The sequence below is a fragment of the Elephas maximus genome, chromosome 2 (genome assembly GCF_024166365.1).
Source record: "Elephas maximus indicus isolate mEleMax1 chromosome 2, mEleMax1 primary haplotype, whole genome shotgun sequence".
Taxonomy (NCBI): domain Eukaryota; kingdom Metazoa; phylum Chordata; class Mammalia; order Proboscidea; family Elephantidae; genus Elephas; species Elephas maximus.
This window is the reverse complement of record NC_064820.1, coordinates 232,310,059-232,326,265: the sequence shown is the minus strand read 5'-3', so window position 1 is coordinate 232,326,265 and position 16,207 is coordinate 232,310,059. Positions and strand designations below refer to the sequence as shown.

Below are 16,207 nucleotides of genomic sequence, written 5' to 3'. Positions count from 1 at the left end.
TATAGCTGTTTTCCTCCTGACTTCTTGACTAAAACCAAAAACCAGACCTGACGCCGTCGAGTCAATTTCAACTCATGGCAACCCAATAGGACAGAGTAGAACTGCCCCATAGGGTTTCCAAGGAGCAGCTGGTGGATTTGAACTGCCAGCCTTTTGGTTTGCAGCCATAGCTCACTGTAGCTCTTAACTACTACACCACTTCTTGACTGGAGAGTGTAAATTCCGGGGCTCTCAGGGAAGGCTGCGTAGTCAGAACCTGTGAGCGCTGAGGTGGCCTCTGGTACAAAGGCCCATCCAGAAGACTTCCCATGCCTGACAGGTGATTGACCAGGCCTTGTTCCAGCTCCACCCTTCCTTTCCCAGTGACAAGCACAGACTATGAAACTGCGGCTGATGCCACCACGGAGACCTCATCCTACTTCAGTGCCCAAGGCTACTTGTCCAGGTACAGGGTTGGGCAGAGGGTGGGCAGTGCCCAGGGGACTGACAGCCCCAGGCCCCCAGGGAGGTGGTGGTGCTTAGACTGACAGAATCCAAAGCCTTCTACCAGGCAGTCTTCTGTCCCCTTGTCCATCTGCTCAACCCCTTCTCCTACCCTGGAGCCACTAGCTCTTCCACTTCATGGCCACACCTTTTCTGTCCTGGCAGCCGGGAACAAGAGGGCACGGAGTCGACTTCAGAGGAAGGGCAGCTGCCTCAGGTGGTGGAGGAGCTGAGAGACCTTCAGGTGGCCCCAGGCACACACCTGGCCAAGTTCAACCTCAAGGTGAAAGGTGAGGGGAGAGGGAGTGAGGGGCACCGCGGAGGGATGGAGGGCCTCCACCAGAACAGCCCCCGTTCAGCCACAATGGGGAGAGAACCCCACCCAGGTAGGCCCTGGCTGGCCCCAAAGCACTGCCTGCTCTCTGGATGCTGTTCTGCACCCCCTCCCCAAGAGGCCAGCATCTATCATGAGTGACATGGGGTCTCGGAGGGATCCCATCATGGAGACCTCCCTTCCTCCCCACCATCTGGAGAACATATTGCTCCAACCTGCCACACTGGCACCTGGAGAGAGGAAGGGCCTGCTGAGCGCTGGGCCTGCGCTGCCATGCTTTCTCTGTGGCTCCAGGCTACCCAACGCCTCGCCTGTACTGGTTCAAAGATGGGCAGCCCCTGTCCACATCCGCCCACATCCGCATGACCGACAAGAAGACGGTGCACACCCTAGAGATCCTCTCGGTCACCAGGGAGGACGCCGGCCAGTACTCGGCCTACATCACCAATGCTGTGGGGGCAGCCTACTCGTCTGCCCGGCTCCTGGTGCGAGGTAGGTGCCAGAGGGACTGGGCAGAGAGCAGTGCAGGCCCTGGACAGTGTCCAAGCCAGAGGATGTCTATCTGCACACCCTGCTCAAGCCGACCTGGGGACCATGACCCCGCAGTCAGCCCTCCGGTGCCCAGTTGTCACAGATGGCCTGAAGGGACTGCAGGGGGCAGGGGTCCAGGGTACGCTCATGGTTGCACCCCTCTTACTGACCGTTTGGCAAACTGGCTGGCCGTGAAGTCAGCTCAGGACAGGCTCCGCAGCCATCGTGGAACTGTAAGGAAGGGGCTGGTGGTGACTTTGCTGATCGAGGTCCACACTTTGTGAACGCTGAGCGTTAAGTCCAAGTTTGTGGCAAACTTACTTGTGTCAAAATGGCCTGGCCTGGTGCATCCGGCGCCATTCAGAGCCTCATTTGCACTGCTTGATGCCACCCTGATGCTTTGCTGCAGGAGCAGCGTGTGCTGTTTACAGAGTCACACTCTACTGAGGGGTGCAGGGGGGCACAGGTAAAACCTGCATGTGTGTGGATTCCAGGACTCACCTGGCCAAGGTCTCGGGTAAAGGACTGTAGACTTACACCCTTGATGGGTGGGGCTTCCCTTGAGACCTCACCCACCACAGCAGACCGGGACCTCCGCTGTCCACCCACATGGGGCAGGATGGAGGTTGGGAGGTGCGTTCACGCTAGGGTCCTAACTTTTGGTCTCTTCCAGGCCTGGATGAACCAGAAGAGAAGCCGGCACCTGGTAAGACAGCCCCAGACAGGCAGAAAGGATGATCAGGAGTGCACCCTGGGTGATGGGGCAGGCAGGGCAAGGCTGTGCCAGGCTGGAACAGATACCCACTGCCCTAGGCCTGGGGGTGGCAGCTGTGTGCAGAAGGGCCAGGAGGGGCCAGAGCACTGGGTACCACAGGGGCTTGATTAGCTAGAGGCATGGAGGAATCTCCCAGGGCCAGCTGAGAGGAAAGAGAGCTGAGTGTGGGCTGGAGAGGCCAGGGGGCTTCCCAGAAGTGGTACAGGGGCCCAGGCCCTGGGATCCAGGGGTTGTGCCAGGCAGGTGTGATAGGACTGTGGAGCCACACACTGCTGGGAAGCAGGGCTCCTGGACAAGTCTGCCACCACCTGCTCTGATTTCCTATCCAGTTGTGCAGGAGCAGCTGGTGCCACCCCGAATCCTGGAGAGATTCACCCCCAAAAAGGTGAAGAAGGGTTCCAGTATCACCTTCTCAGTGAAGGTTGAAGGTAAGGTCCCCCAATAATAACCTCTCCCTGCCCTGCTGCACAGCCTCACCCCCCGGGAAGGGCTGAGGTAGCTACTGCCCCAGAGGCATCCCTTCCCAGGGTTGATGCACCCCTTCCCGGGGTCGACGCACCCCTTCCCGGGGTCGACGCACCCACGTCCTGTCTGCATACCCACAGGCCACCCAGCCCCAGCCGTGCACTGGCTGCGGGAGGAGGCTGCACAGGGTGTGCTGTGGATCGGGCCCAACACGCCAGGCTGCACCGTGGCCAGCTCTGGGCAGCAGCACAGCCTGGTCCTGCTGGACGTGGGTCGGCAGCACCAGGGCACCTACACCTGCATCGCCACCAACGCTGCCGGCCAGGCGCTTTGCTCTGCGTGCCTGCACATCTCTGGCGGTGAGTGGGGCTGGGCCACAGTGAAGGGGCAGGTGGGTGGGGGGTGGGTGGGGGGTGGGGGGTGGGCGGTGGGGGGTGGGGGGTGGGGGGTGGGGGGTGGGAGTTGGGGGGTGGGTGGGCCCCAGGTCCCCACCCAGAGCCCTCTCCCCCTTTCCTCTCTCCCTGGGGCTTTCCGAGGTGGGCTTATCTAGGAGCGGGAGGGCCCCAGGAAGAGATCAGAGTCCCCCTGCCTGGGGTGCAGTGCGCACCTGGGGGCCCCACACAGGCCCCTCCTGGGCACCCGTGTTACCCAAGAAGTCTCTCTCCTGAGAGCTCCTGAGCCCCTCCATGGGCTGGTGAGGCAGGGCAGGTACCTGCCCTTTGCCACTGTCTGCATAACTGTGGCTCTGGGGCACAGCCTGGGGGGCAGGCCAGCCCCCTCCTCAAGACTTGGAGGACCACTGGGTGGCCCAGAACCCCTGGCAGGGATCTGGGCTCAGAGTCCGAGCTCGGTGGGGTCCAGGACCTGGGGCGGGGCTGTCCTGATGTTCTCACAGGGTCAATTCTCCCAACAGTGTCCAAGGAACCCAGGGCAGCAGAGGAGCAGGGGGGTGCAAAGGAGGCCCTCATCTCCACCTTTCTGCAGGGGTGAGTCGTGCCTGCTGTGGCCAAGCAGAGGTCAGGGCCAGGGAGGCAGGCACCTGCAGGTGGGAGTGGTGTTGCTGCCCTGGGAACCCCCCTTTATAAGCCATGTGGCTTGGGCCGGCCCTGTCCCTCTCTGTGCCTCAGTTTCCCCATCTCAGAACAAGGCTTCCCCCAAGGCCCCTGCAGTATAAAAGCCCCCCTGGCTATGCTGTCTTGGACTGTTGCCCTCAGACTCTTTCTATCAGACCTCCTGCCTGCAGGCAGAGGTCAGGCCCATCCCAAGCCACTCGCAACACTACTGGCCCACTCACTCCCTTTAGGACCCAAGACATCTCAACACAGCTGTCGGAGTCTGTGGGATTCACCAACCTGGCAGGGCAGAGGAAAGGTACGGGTTGGTGGGCGCACCCCTGGCAGAGTGGGCCTGTCTCAGAGTCGGCTGCCCGCTGGCCAGCCGAGTCCCTCCCCTGGCCTGGCCTGGCTCTCCTCATGAGTGCTGAGTCTGAGCTCTGGCTGGTGGCCGAGGCCCTGCCAGGTCTGGGAGCTGTGGAGGCAGCACCAGGCTGGCCGACCATGGCCCACATCTCAGGTCTAGCAGATGTTTGCTTTATGAATGTAGGAGTGTATCTGGTCCTGCTAGGGATGGTGGGAGGGATGCTGGGGGGTGGGGGTGGCAGGACCTTCTACCTGCTGGGATGGGGTTGGGCAGGGTTGGGTGTAGCCCATGGGGCCGGGGGAGAGAGCTGCTCTTTCTCCTGCTTCTTCTGCTCCCTCCACAGCTGCCTCCAGGCACCCTGGGGTGTCTTCTAACTTTATTTTTGATGTAAAGTCCTCAGCATCCACCATAGAGAGGAGGGTGTGGTGCCTCCTCGGCACCTGTCCCCCACCCTGTGGCCATCACCGTATTCACAGCCATCCTTCCTTGCTTCGCACCCCACCTGGGCCCAGTCTGAGGCCCATGCCAGGCGCCTGTCAATTCACCCTCAGTCCGACGACAGCAAAGAGCCCTCACCCTGCAATGGCCGACTGCATGCCTCTCTCGGCTGCTCAGGCTAAAGTGGGGGTGCCCTCCTTGACTCCCACAGCCCTCAGTTCTCTTGCCTGTCCTTCAGAACATGTCCTGGACCTGTCCCTTCTCCTGCCTCCTTGCTGAGACCCTGCGCCTGCCCTGACACCTCACCAGCCTCTTCCAGGCCCACTGCCATGGCTCCCACAGCCCCCAACCACACCTGCAGCCTGCACAGCCTCCCCCACCTGGAGTCTGGGCCCCACCAGGCTCTGTCCTTGCCCCTCCTGCTGTCCCTGTTTGCCCCCTGCCTGGACGCCGCACCCCCAGCATTCATGGGCCTCCCCCATAGCCACCCACAGCCCCCACTGGAGGCGCGCACCATGCGTTGAAGGTGGTGCTGCCTTGGGTCACTGTGGTCTGAGAACAGGGCCAGCCGAGTGCTCAGTCCATGTTGTTGGTGCACTCCTGACTGAAGGAAGCTTTTGCGCCCCCAGGGGAGCCATCTGTGGCTGAGGAGGCCCGTGGCCACCTCTCCCTCGCTGAGGTCAGTACTGAGGAGTTCCTCCAGAAGCTCACCTCCCAGATCACGGAGATGGTGTCGGCCAAAATCACGCAGGGTAGGCAGGTCGGCACCTGTGCTGGTGCCCATGTCCGTGTTCTGGGGGTCCTGAGAGTGGGGTGGCTGTGGTGGTGAACCTGGGGGCTCCCCGACCCTCCTGCCCTGGGGACCTATATGCGGGATGAGGGCTGTGTGCACCAGGAGCTGTCCCTGCAGGGTCCCAGGCCCTTCCTGGGGTGTGATGTGTCCTTGTGCTCATCTAGCCCAGCTGCAGGTGCCTGGAGGTGACAGTGATGAGGAGTCCAAGACGCCGTCCCCATCGCCCCGGCATGGCCGCTCACGGCCCTCTTCCAGTATCCAGGAGTCCTCCTCAGAGTCAGAGGACGGTGACGCCCGTGGTGAGGTACGGGGCCCTCAGCCCTGCAGGGTCAGGGCCTAGCTGGGGTGGCCCTTGGGGACAGAGGCGGGCAGAGGGCTGGCCCTGCGAAGAGAAGGCGCAGGGCCATGAGGGGCAGCAGGAGGCAGGGCCAGAACAGGCCTGGAGGAACAGCTGTGGGTCTTGGCTGGAGTGTGACGTTTTGAAGAAAATGTCTTTGAGCAGATTGGCTGAAATCACCTTGGTGTTTAGAAGTGGGTCAAGTAGATGACACACAAGACAGTATTATGTCTTCTATAAAATGCTGTGAGGTTGGCAAATCCTCCAGAATAGGAAACTGAGTTGGAAGATGCATGGAGCCATTGTAAACATCAACTCTGCGGAAGGACATGCTCTTTCTAAGTGAGCCCAGTGAGTTCTGACACACACGCACGCCTGTGCACCCAAGATCACACTCAGATACCCCCAGGGCTTCCTCTCGTCCCATTGCAGTCACCCCCTCCACCTGCCGCCTGCAGCCCCTGAATGATTCCCATCCAGAGAGGGAATCCCGTGCCAGAACTACGTAGAGATGGAATCACACAGGATGGCTTCTTTCTCCCTGTATAATGCCCGGTGACCCACGAGTTAATAAAAGAGAGCGAGAGAAAGAAAAGGAAAAGAAATGATGCATTTTAGAGTGCTCCAAGAGGGCAGAAAAGGACAGGGCACCTGGAGGAGACCAGAGTCCCTGGGGGCTTTGTGAGCAGCAGGTGCTGGGGCTGACCCGGAATGACGGTCCTTACTGCACAGTAACCACAGCGACCCTGCCTGCTAGTAAAATCCATTTGTTCATTTGTTCGTTCATTCATTCATTCAAACAGTGTACCTGGTGCCTGCTGTTCACGAGGCATCGTGTTAGGCCTAGGGGTAGTATCTGTGTGTGTGTATGTGTCTGTGTGTGTGTCTGTGTGTGTGTGTGTGTGTAGGGTGATGGAGAACCAGACAGAGGACAAGAGCTGAGAATAGGCAGCCCTGACCTGGGGTTGGGAGCCAGTGGGTGTGTGAAATGAACTCTGGGCCAGCCCCTGCCCTGCAAGTTGGGGCCTCTGAGGTTCCCGGGGGTGGCTGGGGCCTTGGGAGGCCTGTCAACCCTTCTTGGGTTCCCCTGACTCACTCCCCACCCCCAGATCTTCGACATCTACGTGGTCACAGCCGACTACCTCCCGCTGGGGGCGGAGCAGGATGCCATTACGCTGAGGGAGGGCCAGTACGTGGAGGTCCTGGACTCAGCCCACCCGCTGCGCTGGCTTGTGCGCACCAAGCCCACCAAGTCCAGCCCCTCGCGGCAAGGCTGGGTGTCACCTGCCTACCTGGACAGGAGGCTTAAGGTGCCTGGGGGCTGAGGCAGGGGTAGGAGAAGGGGCCCTGGGGAGCCCACTTAAGGGACGGGAAGCCTGACCCCCTGACCCCCTTCTGGCCCTGCCCACGGCCCTGCCACATGGCGGTGGCCCAGGAGGCCGCTGTATGACCCAGTCCTGATTTTCACTAGCTCTCGCCTGAGTGGGGGACCACCGAGGTGCCCGAGTTCACTGGGGAGGCCATGTCTGAGGATGAATACAAGATGAGGCTGAGGTGAGGGGCAGACCGGGCGGGCGAGGGCTGCCCCATGCTCATGGCACGCTCTGCTGCTTGCCCTCATATGGAGCACAGGCCCTGGCTTTGGAGTCAGGGTCCTGGCCATGGTGTTTTCTGGGGAATCTGGGCTTTCCTGTGGGAACCTCTGAATAGCTAACTCCACAGACGCCTCTTGGGGATGGGGCTGAAGCAGAAGGAAAGCAGACCTGGGGCCTGACTCCGCTCCTGGCTCCTGACTGTTCACTGTGGGCTCACAGTGAGCAGGTTGGGGCTTCAGCAGCCTTGGCAGGGAGGAGGCATGTGAGGCCACGTGCTCTCTTTCTCCACCGTCTTACCCCTTTCTAAAAGTAGGTGGTGGGCTGTAAACAACACGGAGGTAAAAACAAGGAGTTGCCGAGTCCAGGCCCCCATCCAGCAGCTGAAGAAACAGAGGCCCAGAGAGGGCACAGACTTTGCCTACCACCACACAGTGCCCTGGCCCCGGCGCAGGAGGCAGGCTGAGGGCAGGCAGCCCGAGCCTCTGGGCTCCCCGCCCCATGGCCTCCCTCTCGCTCCCCCAGCTCTGTCATCCAGGACCTCCTGGGCTCGGAGCAGGCCTTTGTTGGCACGCTGGAGTTTCTGCAGAGCCACCACATGCAGCACCTGGACCGCTGTCCCCACGTGCCCGCCACGGTGGCCAGCCAGAAGGCAGTCATCTTCCGCAACCTGCGGGACATCAGCCACTTCCACAGCAGGTGGGCTGGGTGCTCCGCACACACAGGTAGACCCATGTACGGCCCTGGTGGTGGGTGGGCAAGGGGTTGGGGATCTAGAGCAGGCGCAAGGAGGTGAGAACCACTGCACTGATGTGCCCCGCCTGGCAGTGCACACCTCTATACTTCAGGAGCACAGACATGTGCAGCTAGCTTCCACACGAGGACACCTGCCTGCTGGTGGGCGTGCTTCAGGTCCAGGCACGTGCACACGCACATCTGCATACACATGCATGCCTGTGTACACATGTACGTGCACAATACATATGCGTACACATGCATGTCCTCATACCTGTACACATGTGCATACAGGTGTATGCAGTCACGTAAACATGCGTGCCACATATACCTTCACACCTGCAAATACATGTACACATCTGCATACATATGCACACCTGTGCATACCTGCAGATACACATACATGCCAGCATACAAGTGCACACCATCTGTGCGTAGACATACGCCCATACTCACATGCACACACACATGTTTACTTCTCCATAAACGTGTGCACCCATATACACATGTCTGCACACACGTACACCTGAAATGTATGTGAACACAGACACATACCTACACACCTCACACACATGCACGCCTGCATGTACGTGCATACCCACCTACACCTACAGACGCATGCATGCCGCATACCTGTGTTCGCCCACACAGACATGCACACCCACAGCCACATGTATACCTACATACACGTGCACACACATGCCTGCTTAAACCTGTGCGTACATACATACATGTTCCCACTTGTACCCATATGCACAGCTGCATACACACACTTGCGCATACGCACACGCGCCCCAAGGCTGACACACTGTCGCAGCTCCCCAGGACTGAGAGGAAACCCTCCCTTGGTCAGGGCTCTGCCTGTTTCCTCCCAAAGCTGGAGGTTCAGGGCTGGGCGGGGTAGGGGAGGTGGTGGACCCTGATGTCACTCAAGGCCCCTCTAGCTTTGCTGGGCCTGGGCCTCACCCCTGACTGCCACTCCCACCATTCAGCTTCCTGAAGGAGCTGCAGAAGTGCGACACTGACGACGACGTGGCCATGTGCTTCATCAAGAATGAGGCGGCCTTTGAGAAATACCTGGAGTTCCTGGTGGGCCGTGTACAGGCCGAGTCGGTGGTTGTCAGCACAGCTGTCCAGGAGTTCTACAAGGTGCCGCCTGCCCTGAGCCTGGTGGAGTCCCAGCCCTGTCCACCCCACCCTCCTCCTAGGCCTCCAGTGTTCACCTGACCCCAGCCATCCCGTGAGGCCCAGGCTGGACCCCGTCATCTGCCAAGCTCGTGTTCATCTTCTCTGACCTCAGCCCCCACCACAGCCCTGCCCGGGCCCCTCCTTGGGCCCTGGCTTTCATCAGGAAAACAGGCAGAGCCCACCCACCCACCAAATCTCCATTCCCCGGGCTGGTCGATTCACCTGCCTGAGCCTCATGCGCCCACCCATCTGAGGGTGACGCTGACCATTGCCCCATGTGGGTGAAGGCTGACGAGTCCCATGGGTTGCCAGTCCTGTGGGTGGGTGACTCCTAGGGCACTGATCCATCAGCTCTCCAGGGCCCTTCCCTGCACTGCCAGCCGCTCCAGGCCGGTAGGGGTAGAGCATCCCCTGCTTCCTGTCCTCATCCCTGCCCCCTGGGGCCCCACACAAGGCCAGGACTCCTTCTGTCCTCAGAGCCTGTGTGGCTCCAGGCTGGGTGGGTGCGGTGGGGTCCTTCCGGGACTGCGTGTTCCTGCCCTGAGACCTGCCCTATGGTTCTGACAGAAATACACCGAGGAGGTGCTGTCGGCGGCAGACCCCTCGCAGCCCCCGCCTCCGCCGCTGCAGCATTACCTGGAGCAACCTATCGAGCGGATCCAGCAGTACCAGACCCTCCTCAAGGTGCGCGAGGCCCCACCACTGCTCCTCCCGCCAGCCTCCTTCCCTGCCCCTGGGCTCGGGGGGCCTTAGCCTCTGACCCACCTCCTTGCCCTGTGGCAGGACCTGATCCGCAACAAGGCACGGAATAGGCAGAACTGCGCCCTGCTGGAACAGGCCTACGCCGTGGTGTCGGCCCTGCCTCAACGCGCCGAGAACAAGCTGCACGTGTCACTCATGGAGAACTACCCTGGCACCCTGGAGGCCCTGGGCGAGCCCATCCGGCAGGTCTGACCACGACCTTCACGCCATGTTTCCTTGGGGCGCCAGTGCGGGGCTCTGGGTGACAGAGGGTGGGGTGTGCGTGTGCGGTGCAGGAAGGTCTGTACCCTGGGGAACGGGACTCTGCTGACCACACCTGAACACCTCCCTAGGGCCACTTCATTGTGTGGGAAGGGGCGCCAGGTGCCAGAATGCCCTGGAAAGGCCACAACCGCCATGTCTTCCTCTTCCGCAACCACCTGGTGATCTGTAAGCCCAAGCGGGACTCGAGGACTGACACCTTCAGCTATGTCTTCAGGAACATGATGAAGGTTTGGGGGGCTGCTGGGCGGCCGCTGGGCAGCTCTCTAGAAAGTGGGGCCCTGCGGGGAGGAAGGGCTGTGTCCCATCCACGCAGAATGTAGGTGCCCAGGCAAGGATGGAGGCTGACGCCAGAGGCCAGACCTGTGGCTGCTGTCCTGAAGGGCCCCTTAGGATGGCCCCATGGGGCTCAGGGCCTGTCCCTGCTCTTCTCCATGGGCAGAGCCCCAGGTCTGGCAGCAGCCCACCAGATCCCATGTCCAGGAGGGGTCAGCGGCAGCTAGAGTGGGCGGGAGTGAGGAGGTGAGAGCCACTGTGCTGACGTGGTCCCTGTTGGTGCACACCTCTACGTGGACACGCACCCTCAGGAACGTGGCTACCTGCTGCGCACTGACTGCCTTCCCGCTCATGTCCCCCCGCAGCTGAGCAGCATCGACCTGAATGACCAGGTGGAGGGTGACGATCGTGCCTTCGAGGTATGGCATGAGCGAGAGGACTCGGTGCGCAAGTATCTCCTGCAGGCGCGGACGGTCATCATCAAGAACTCCTGGGTGAAGGAGATCTGTGGCATCCAGCAGCGCCTTGCCCTGCCCATCTGGCGTGAGTGCCTCCCGGGTGGGGGTGACATGGGTGCCACCCAGGCCGGCACATCCCTGAGGCCTTGGGGAGCCTGAACGCTCAGCCCTTGCCCCACTACCTGGGTAGGCACAGTATGATTGGGGAGAGAGAGCTTGGTTCTCACCCTGGGTCAGCTCAGGGTGGGTACAATGGTGGCAACCTCGGGGCTGCTCCAGCTCCAGCTCCAGCTCCAGCTCCCAGCCCCTGAAGCCAGACTGCCCTTCATTGTGCCCCTCCCTGCAGCCTTCTGACTTGCTTTGCTGGAACATTTCAGCCAATTTGATGTCATATTCCCTCAGGAGAGTGGGATCCCCCAAGCTGGGTGTTAGCTGACTGTGACCTGAATAGGGGGAGGAGGACAGGAGCCCCCCTGGAGGCCTTGGGTCACACACAGTAGGGCCAAGAGACAGGCGGCTTCCTGGGCCCTGCACACAGGACCCTCGTGCGGAGTTCAGGGAGCGGAGGCGCTCTGGCAGCCCTGGGCCTCATGCTCCCATCAGTGGTCCAGGACTGAGAGCGGCTCACCTCCAACCCGGTGGGTGAACATGCTCCGTTTCACAGTCCCTGCCACTCCCAACTAACGCCCAGCCTATCTCACTCTACCTCGGCTCCTATTGGCCCGAGTGTGGGGCCCTGGATGAAGAAACCAAGGTGGGTCCCTCTAGCAGCCCTGTCCTTTGACCTGGGCTTCTGAAAAGCAAGAAAATGGGCCCTGAAACCTGACACAGGGACTGGTGGTCAGCCCTGCCCCCAGGCCTTCCTAGGCTCCACTCAGCGGCACTGATGATCCCAGACATCCCCACAAAGGCCTAGAGTCCCATGTGTGTCCTCAGGTCCCCCAGATTTTGAAGAGGAGCTGGCAGACTGCACGGCTGAGCTGGGGGAGACGGTCAAGCTGGCCTGCCGTGTGACAGGCACACCCAAGCCCATCGTCAGCTGGTACAAAGGTAGGCCCCGGACTGGGGGATTCCCACCCTCATGTTGGGGGTTCCCAACCAAGGCTGCTGCCTGCACAGGAGACAGGCTAAGACAGGGCTGGCACCAGGTGGAGGTCTGGCCAGTGTGGGCCTGGAGGGGTCCGCCTGTGCCAGGAGCGTGAAGGCAGGCTACCTGTTCACTCGCCCACCCCTGAATTGAAGACAGTCTGGGGAATGGAGCAGAGATGGATATGGCAGCACAGAGGAGAGCAAGTACCCAGGCATACATGGATGTATTAATGGGGTGACCCTGCCCGCATGAGTCTTGTTCATTAGTTCACTCATTTAACTAATGCTTGTTGAGTGCTCAGGCACTGTGCTAGCTGCTGGGAAACAGCAGCCAACAAGACAGACCTCATGGGGGAGACATTAAACAGAGAAGTGAGCATGTAACAGTCAGCTACTGATGTGGCCATCAAGAGACATCAAACGGAAAGGTGAAGCTTTTAATGCTTTCGCCCATTTGTGATATTAATGTGTATCGATGACTCTGTAACGTTCCTTGGACTCGGGCGGACGTGGCTATGGCAGTCTGCTTGTCCGGTTTCCCATTCTTGCTCATTCTGTAGTTTTCTTGGACTCAAGCAGACATGGCTATAGCAGCATGCTCATCCGCTTCCCACTTTTGCCTTCTTTGACAATATGCCGAATAAAACTTTCTTTTTGCTTTACTAAAAAAAAAGTCATCAAACCAGGCCAAGGGCAGAGTGACAAGGACAGGACTCTCTGAGGCAGCCTTGTTAGACGAGCTCTGATGGACAGCGAGTCAGCCACAAGAGGCCGGTGGGAGTGGGGGGCACAGGTGGAGGCGCTGGGGCAGCATTTGTGGCCAGATGAATGGGATGAACAATGGGGAACGAGGGTGGTGAGGATGCTGGGCCTTGGGGGTGTTAAAAAACAATCACAGCACAAATAAATCAAATCGCATAGGGTTTATTCAAGCAGTTAATTTGCACACATATAGGGAAGACCTCCTTTCAGAGAAATGGAGGGTTCCATCTTAGGTCGGTTACCATGGGAATATTAACTGTTGTCTGATCTTAACACAATTAAGTCATGGTTTCTTTCTTTCCTGAGATTGCCAGGTGGGCTTTGTGACCTGGCCGAAATACCTCGATTATTCAGGAAACACCAAAGGATTAGAATCATTTTTTCAGGAAACAAAGGCAAAGACTAGTAGTTTACTCTTTGGTGAAGTGAAATTCTTTGGACAAGGTGAACTCTAAAAAGATTCATGGTTGTCTTATCCCAGAGGGGGTTCGAGATTTTATATGATCATCACATCTCCACCCTGTTTCCTTCTTAGCAGTCCAGGTGCATTCCACATTGGCCTTTGTGTATTTCCTGTGTACTCAGAGGAACTTATCAATTTGAGGCCTCAGTTTCCCTTATTATTAACAGTCCCACCTCTGTCCATACTCTCAAGATACCGAGAGCTTGATGAAATACCTCAGTGGTGGCTAGTGGAGACCTACTTGGAAGTAGCCTGATGCTTGAGCCTGCTGTCCTGCGTGCTCCTGTTGGCTGATGACGGTGGAGATCATTTGCTGTTTCAGCGGCTGTCACATGCATTTAAGATCGTTGAGATTGTACATTTTAGGAAGGCGATTATATCAAATAACTAAGGGGACACTACGCAAGGTTTGAAAAATTCCTCTGAGCCCAAGACTCCCAGAACTGAGATTTAGCTAGGGGAATAAATCCCATGGTGTTTCAGGTTTTACTTTGGCCAACTCGGCAGCTAAGTTGTGACGCTGAATTTTCTAATTCTAATGCTACTTTGTCTAATACCGTTTTTAATATTAAAGTGTGTCTCCCAACACAAGAAAGTGCAGCTTGTGTGACTAAAGGAACTATTCCCGTAGTTGAAGAGCCTATGAGTTTACTTTTCAGTTAGAGATTCTTTCAAAGTTCAACTGGGTGCTGCATCTAAAAGGGCAATAGTTTCTTCTCTTATTTCTACCTTGTTGGTCTATTTTTTCCTTTTGGGTAACTGATTATGTATGGACACACAGAGAATAGCATAAGCTGTGTAACAAGAACGGTTCAGGGTTCAGTCGGCAGGTAGAAAACAAAGCCAGTTGTTGTCTCTGGTTCCTAAAGAGATATAAAATAGCTCAAAGACAATGAGTAAGACCAGACTCTGACAGCCCACAAGGGCTTGCTATCATTTTCTATTGAAACTAAACTTTCTCTCTACAGTCACTCTCCTCTTGACCAAAAGACAATCTCAAAGCAAAGTTATCCTTGATCTAAAAAGCAGGCTGTTCATCATTATTTACATAGGTGCAGCAAGAATGGTAATTTGTCACATAGCCTTTTAAGTCTGCTTTGCTGGAAGTTTTCATAAGGAATCTCAGATTGAATCTGTAAAAGCCTGACTAGGAAGCTAAGCCAAGAACTTGCCACCAGATTTCACCTCTAGTACTATTGTAGGGTAAAAAACAGCGCAAAGTTTAGCAAAGCAAAAAGAAAGTTTTATTCAGCATACATTTAAAAGGGCAAAAGTTGAGAACTGGACAAGTATGCTGCCAGAGCCATGTCTGCCCGAATCCAAGGAAATATATTACAGAACAGATAAGGGTGGGAAACGGACAAGCACGCTGCCACAGCCGTGTCTGCCCGAATCCAAGGAAATATATTAGAGAACAGATAAGGGTGGGAAACGGACAAGCACGCTGCCACAGCCGTGTCTGTCCAAGTTCAAAGAACATTACAGAATAGGCCAAGAATGGAAGACGGACAAGCACGCTGCCACAGCCGTGTCTGCCTGAGTCCCAAGAACGTCACAGAGTCATTGGTGTACATTAACACTACAACATGGTTAAAACCACTGGAAGCTTCACCTTTTTACCGATTGGCAAGAAACTGATCCTGCATTTTGAGTTGTCCCTCTCAACAATCACTGGTACAGGTTTCCCTGACGATGGTCAGGAGGGTCTCATTAGCCCAACAAATTTCTATTCACTAAATGCTCACAGGAAAAGAGTGGGAAGTCTTCTGTGTTCCGGCTGATGTGAAAGGTCCCCTAAAAGATATTTCCAAGATTATCTTAGCTATTGTCTTTATATCTGAGCCCAGTTAATGTGTCCTTGGGAGTCCTTGTGAGCCCTTGTGAGCCCAGTTCCAGCTGGGTCACATTCTCTATGCTCAAGCACAGGGAATAATGGCTCCAATATTATTTCCTAAATCAGTACTCACAGATTCGGGTGAGTTCCTCTCTTTTCAAGGTCCCAAAATATCAAAAGGTTCCTGGGTGTGCCAGGAACTAACCTTCCTTACTCGCCTGTAAGGCTGGGAACCCTGTAAGTCAGGTAACAGGCCAGTTTCCCTGGGAGGGCTTTGTAAGCACTGGCTTAGTAAAGTCAACCTTAGTTCCTTAAAAGTGTCTTGTTCTATCTGATTTTATGAGCATCATTTTTAAGTATGATGTTCCAATCAAAACTTGGTTATATAACCGAGATTTCAAGTTATGCCCAATTAAGTTCCTATTGAACATACGTATATAAATAATTCCATTGCCATAAAAATAAGAACACTCATTAAGGGTTTTCCAATTCCACAGGGATCAGGCAGGGAAAAAAAGATAAATGTTTCGTGTTTGTTCGCAACAGTATTAGAGAAAAAACCCCGCTGCCATCCAGTTGATTCTGACTCATAGTGACCCTGTACATAGGACAAAGTAGAACCGCCCTCATAGGGTTTCCAAAGAGTGGCTGGTGGATTTGAACAGCCAACCTTTTGTTAGCAGCCTGAGCTCTTAACCACTGTGCCACCAGGGCTCCTACAATAGCATAGTGTACTAAATTATCATGAGTTATATATAGTTTAAGAAAAAAAAAAAAAGATATTCTTTATATCCGGAAAAGAGAACATTAAACATCAGCAGTACTCTCAACAAAGCCCATGATAGTCTTTCAGTCCGTTCTGTTGTGTGTAATTAGTTTCTGTCCCACCCAATCTTTGGTTTGCTGTCTCACGAGCCCAGGAGTTTCTCCACCAGAGATCTGGAAATCTTGACTCAGTCCAGTTATTGAAGCAGTGGCGTTAGAAGTCTATGAGCAAAATACTTGGTATGGTCTTCTTCATGGGTCTCTGAGACAGTTTCTTTGTAGAAATACTCTGGCACTTTCAGGGCATCATCAAAGTTAAAAAAAAAAAAAAACTGTAGATGATAAGACTTAAAATTGCCATGGGTAACTTATTATTAAAAAGTGAAAGAACTGATGAGAATTCATTACAAAAACAATGCAACTGATGAGGAAATTTGGTTGTTTCTG

At 56.3% G+C, this 16,207-nt stretch overlaps 1 protein-coding gene across 3 annotated transcripts in view; it reads left to right on the top strand.

The window, feature by feature from the left end:
• OBSCN (obscurin, cytoskeletal calmodulin and titin-interacting RhoGEF) overlaps positions 1-16,207 on the top strand; it is a 232,782-nt gene that overhangs the window by 179,963 nt on the left and 36,612 nt on the right. For all 3 annotated transcript variants that reach the window (XM_049875093.1, XM_049875094.1, XM_049875095.1), the window contains 19 exons: positions 364-445; positions 649-773; positions 1,112-1,309; positions 2,022-2,054; positions 2,453-2,551; positions 2,729-2,947; positions 3,502-3,574; positions 3,892-3,959; positions 5,075-5,197; positions 5,403-5,542; positions 6,685-6,885; positions 7,047-7,129; positions 7,693-7,866; positions 8,895-9,051; positions 9,658-9,774; positions 9,874-10,038; positions 10,185-10,343; positions 10,755-10,932; positions 11,784-11,897. In XM_049875093.1, coding sequence (XP_049731050.1) covers positions 364-445; positions 649-773; positions 1,112-1,309; positions 2,022-2,054; positions 2,453-2,551; positions 2,729-2,947; positions 3,502-3,574; positions 3,892-3,959; positions 5,075-5,197; positions 5,403-5,542; positions 6,685-6,885; positions 7,047-7,129; positions 7,693-7,866; positions 8,895-9,051; positions 9,658-9,774; positions 9,874-10,038; positions 10,185-10,343; positions 10,755-10,932; positions 11,784-11,897 — 2,508 coding nt within the window. The remainder of the gene's footprint in view (positions 1-363; positions 446-648; positions 774-1,111; positions 1,310-2,021; positions 2,055-2,452; positions 2,552-2,728; positions 2,948-3,501; positions 3,575-3,891; positions 3,960-5,074; positions 5,198-5,402; positions 5,543-6,684; positions 6,886-7,046; positions 7,130-7,692; positions 7,867-8,894; positions 9,052-9,657; positions 9,775-9,873; positions 10,039-10,184; positions 10,344-10,754; positions 10,933-11,783; positions 11,898-16,207) is intronic.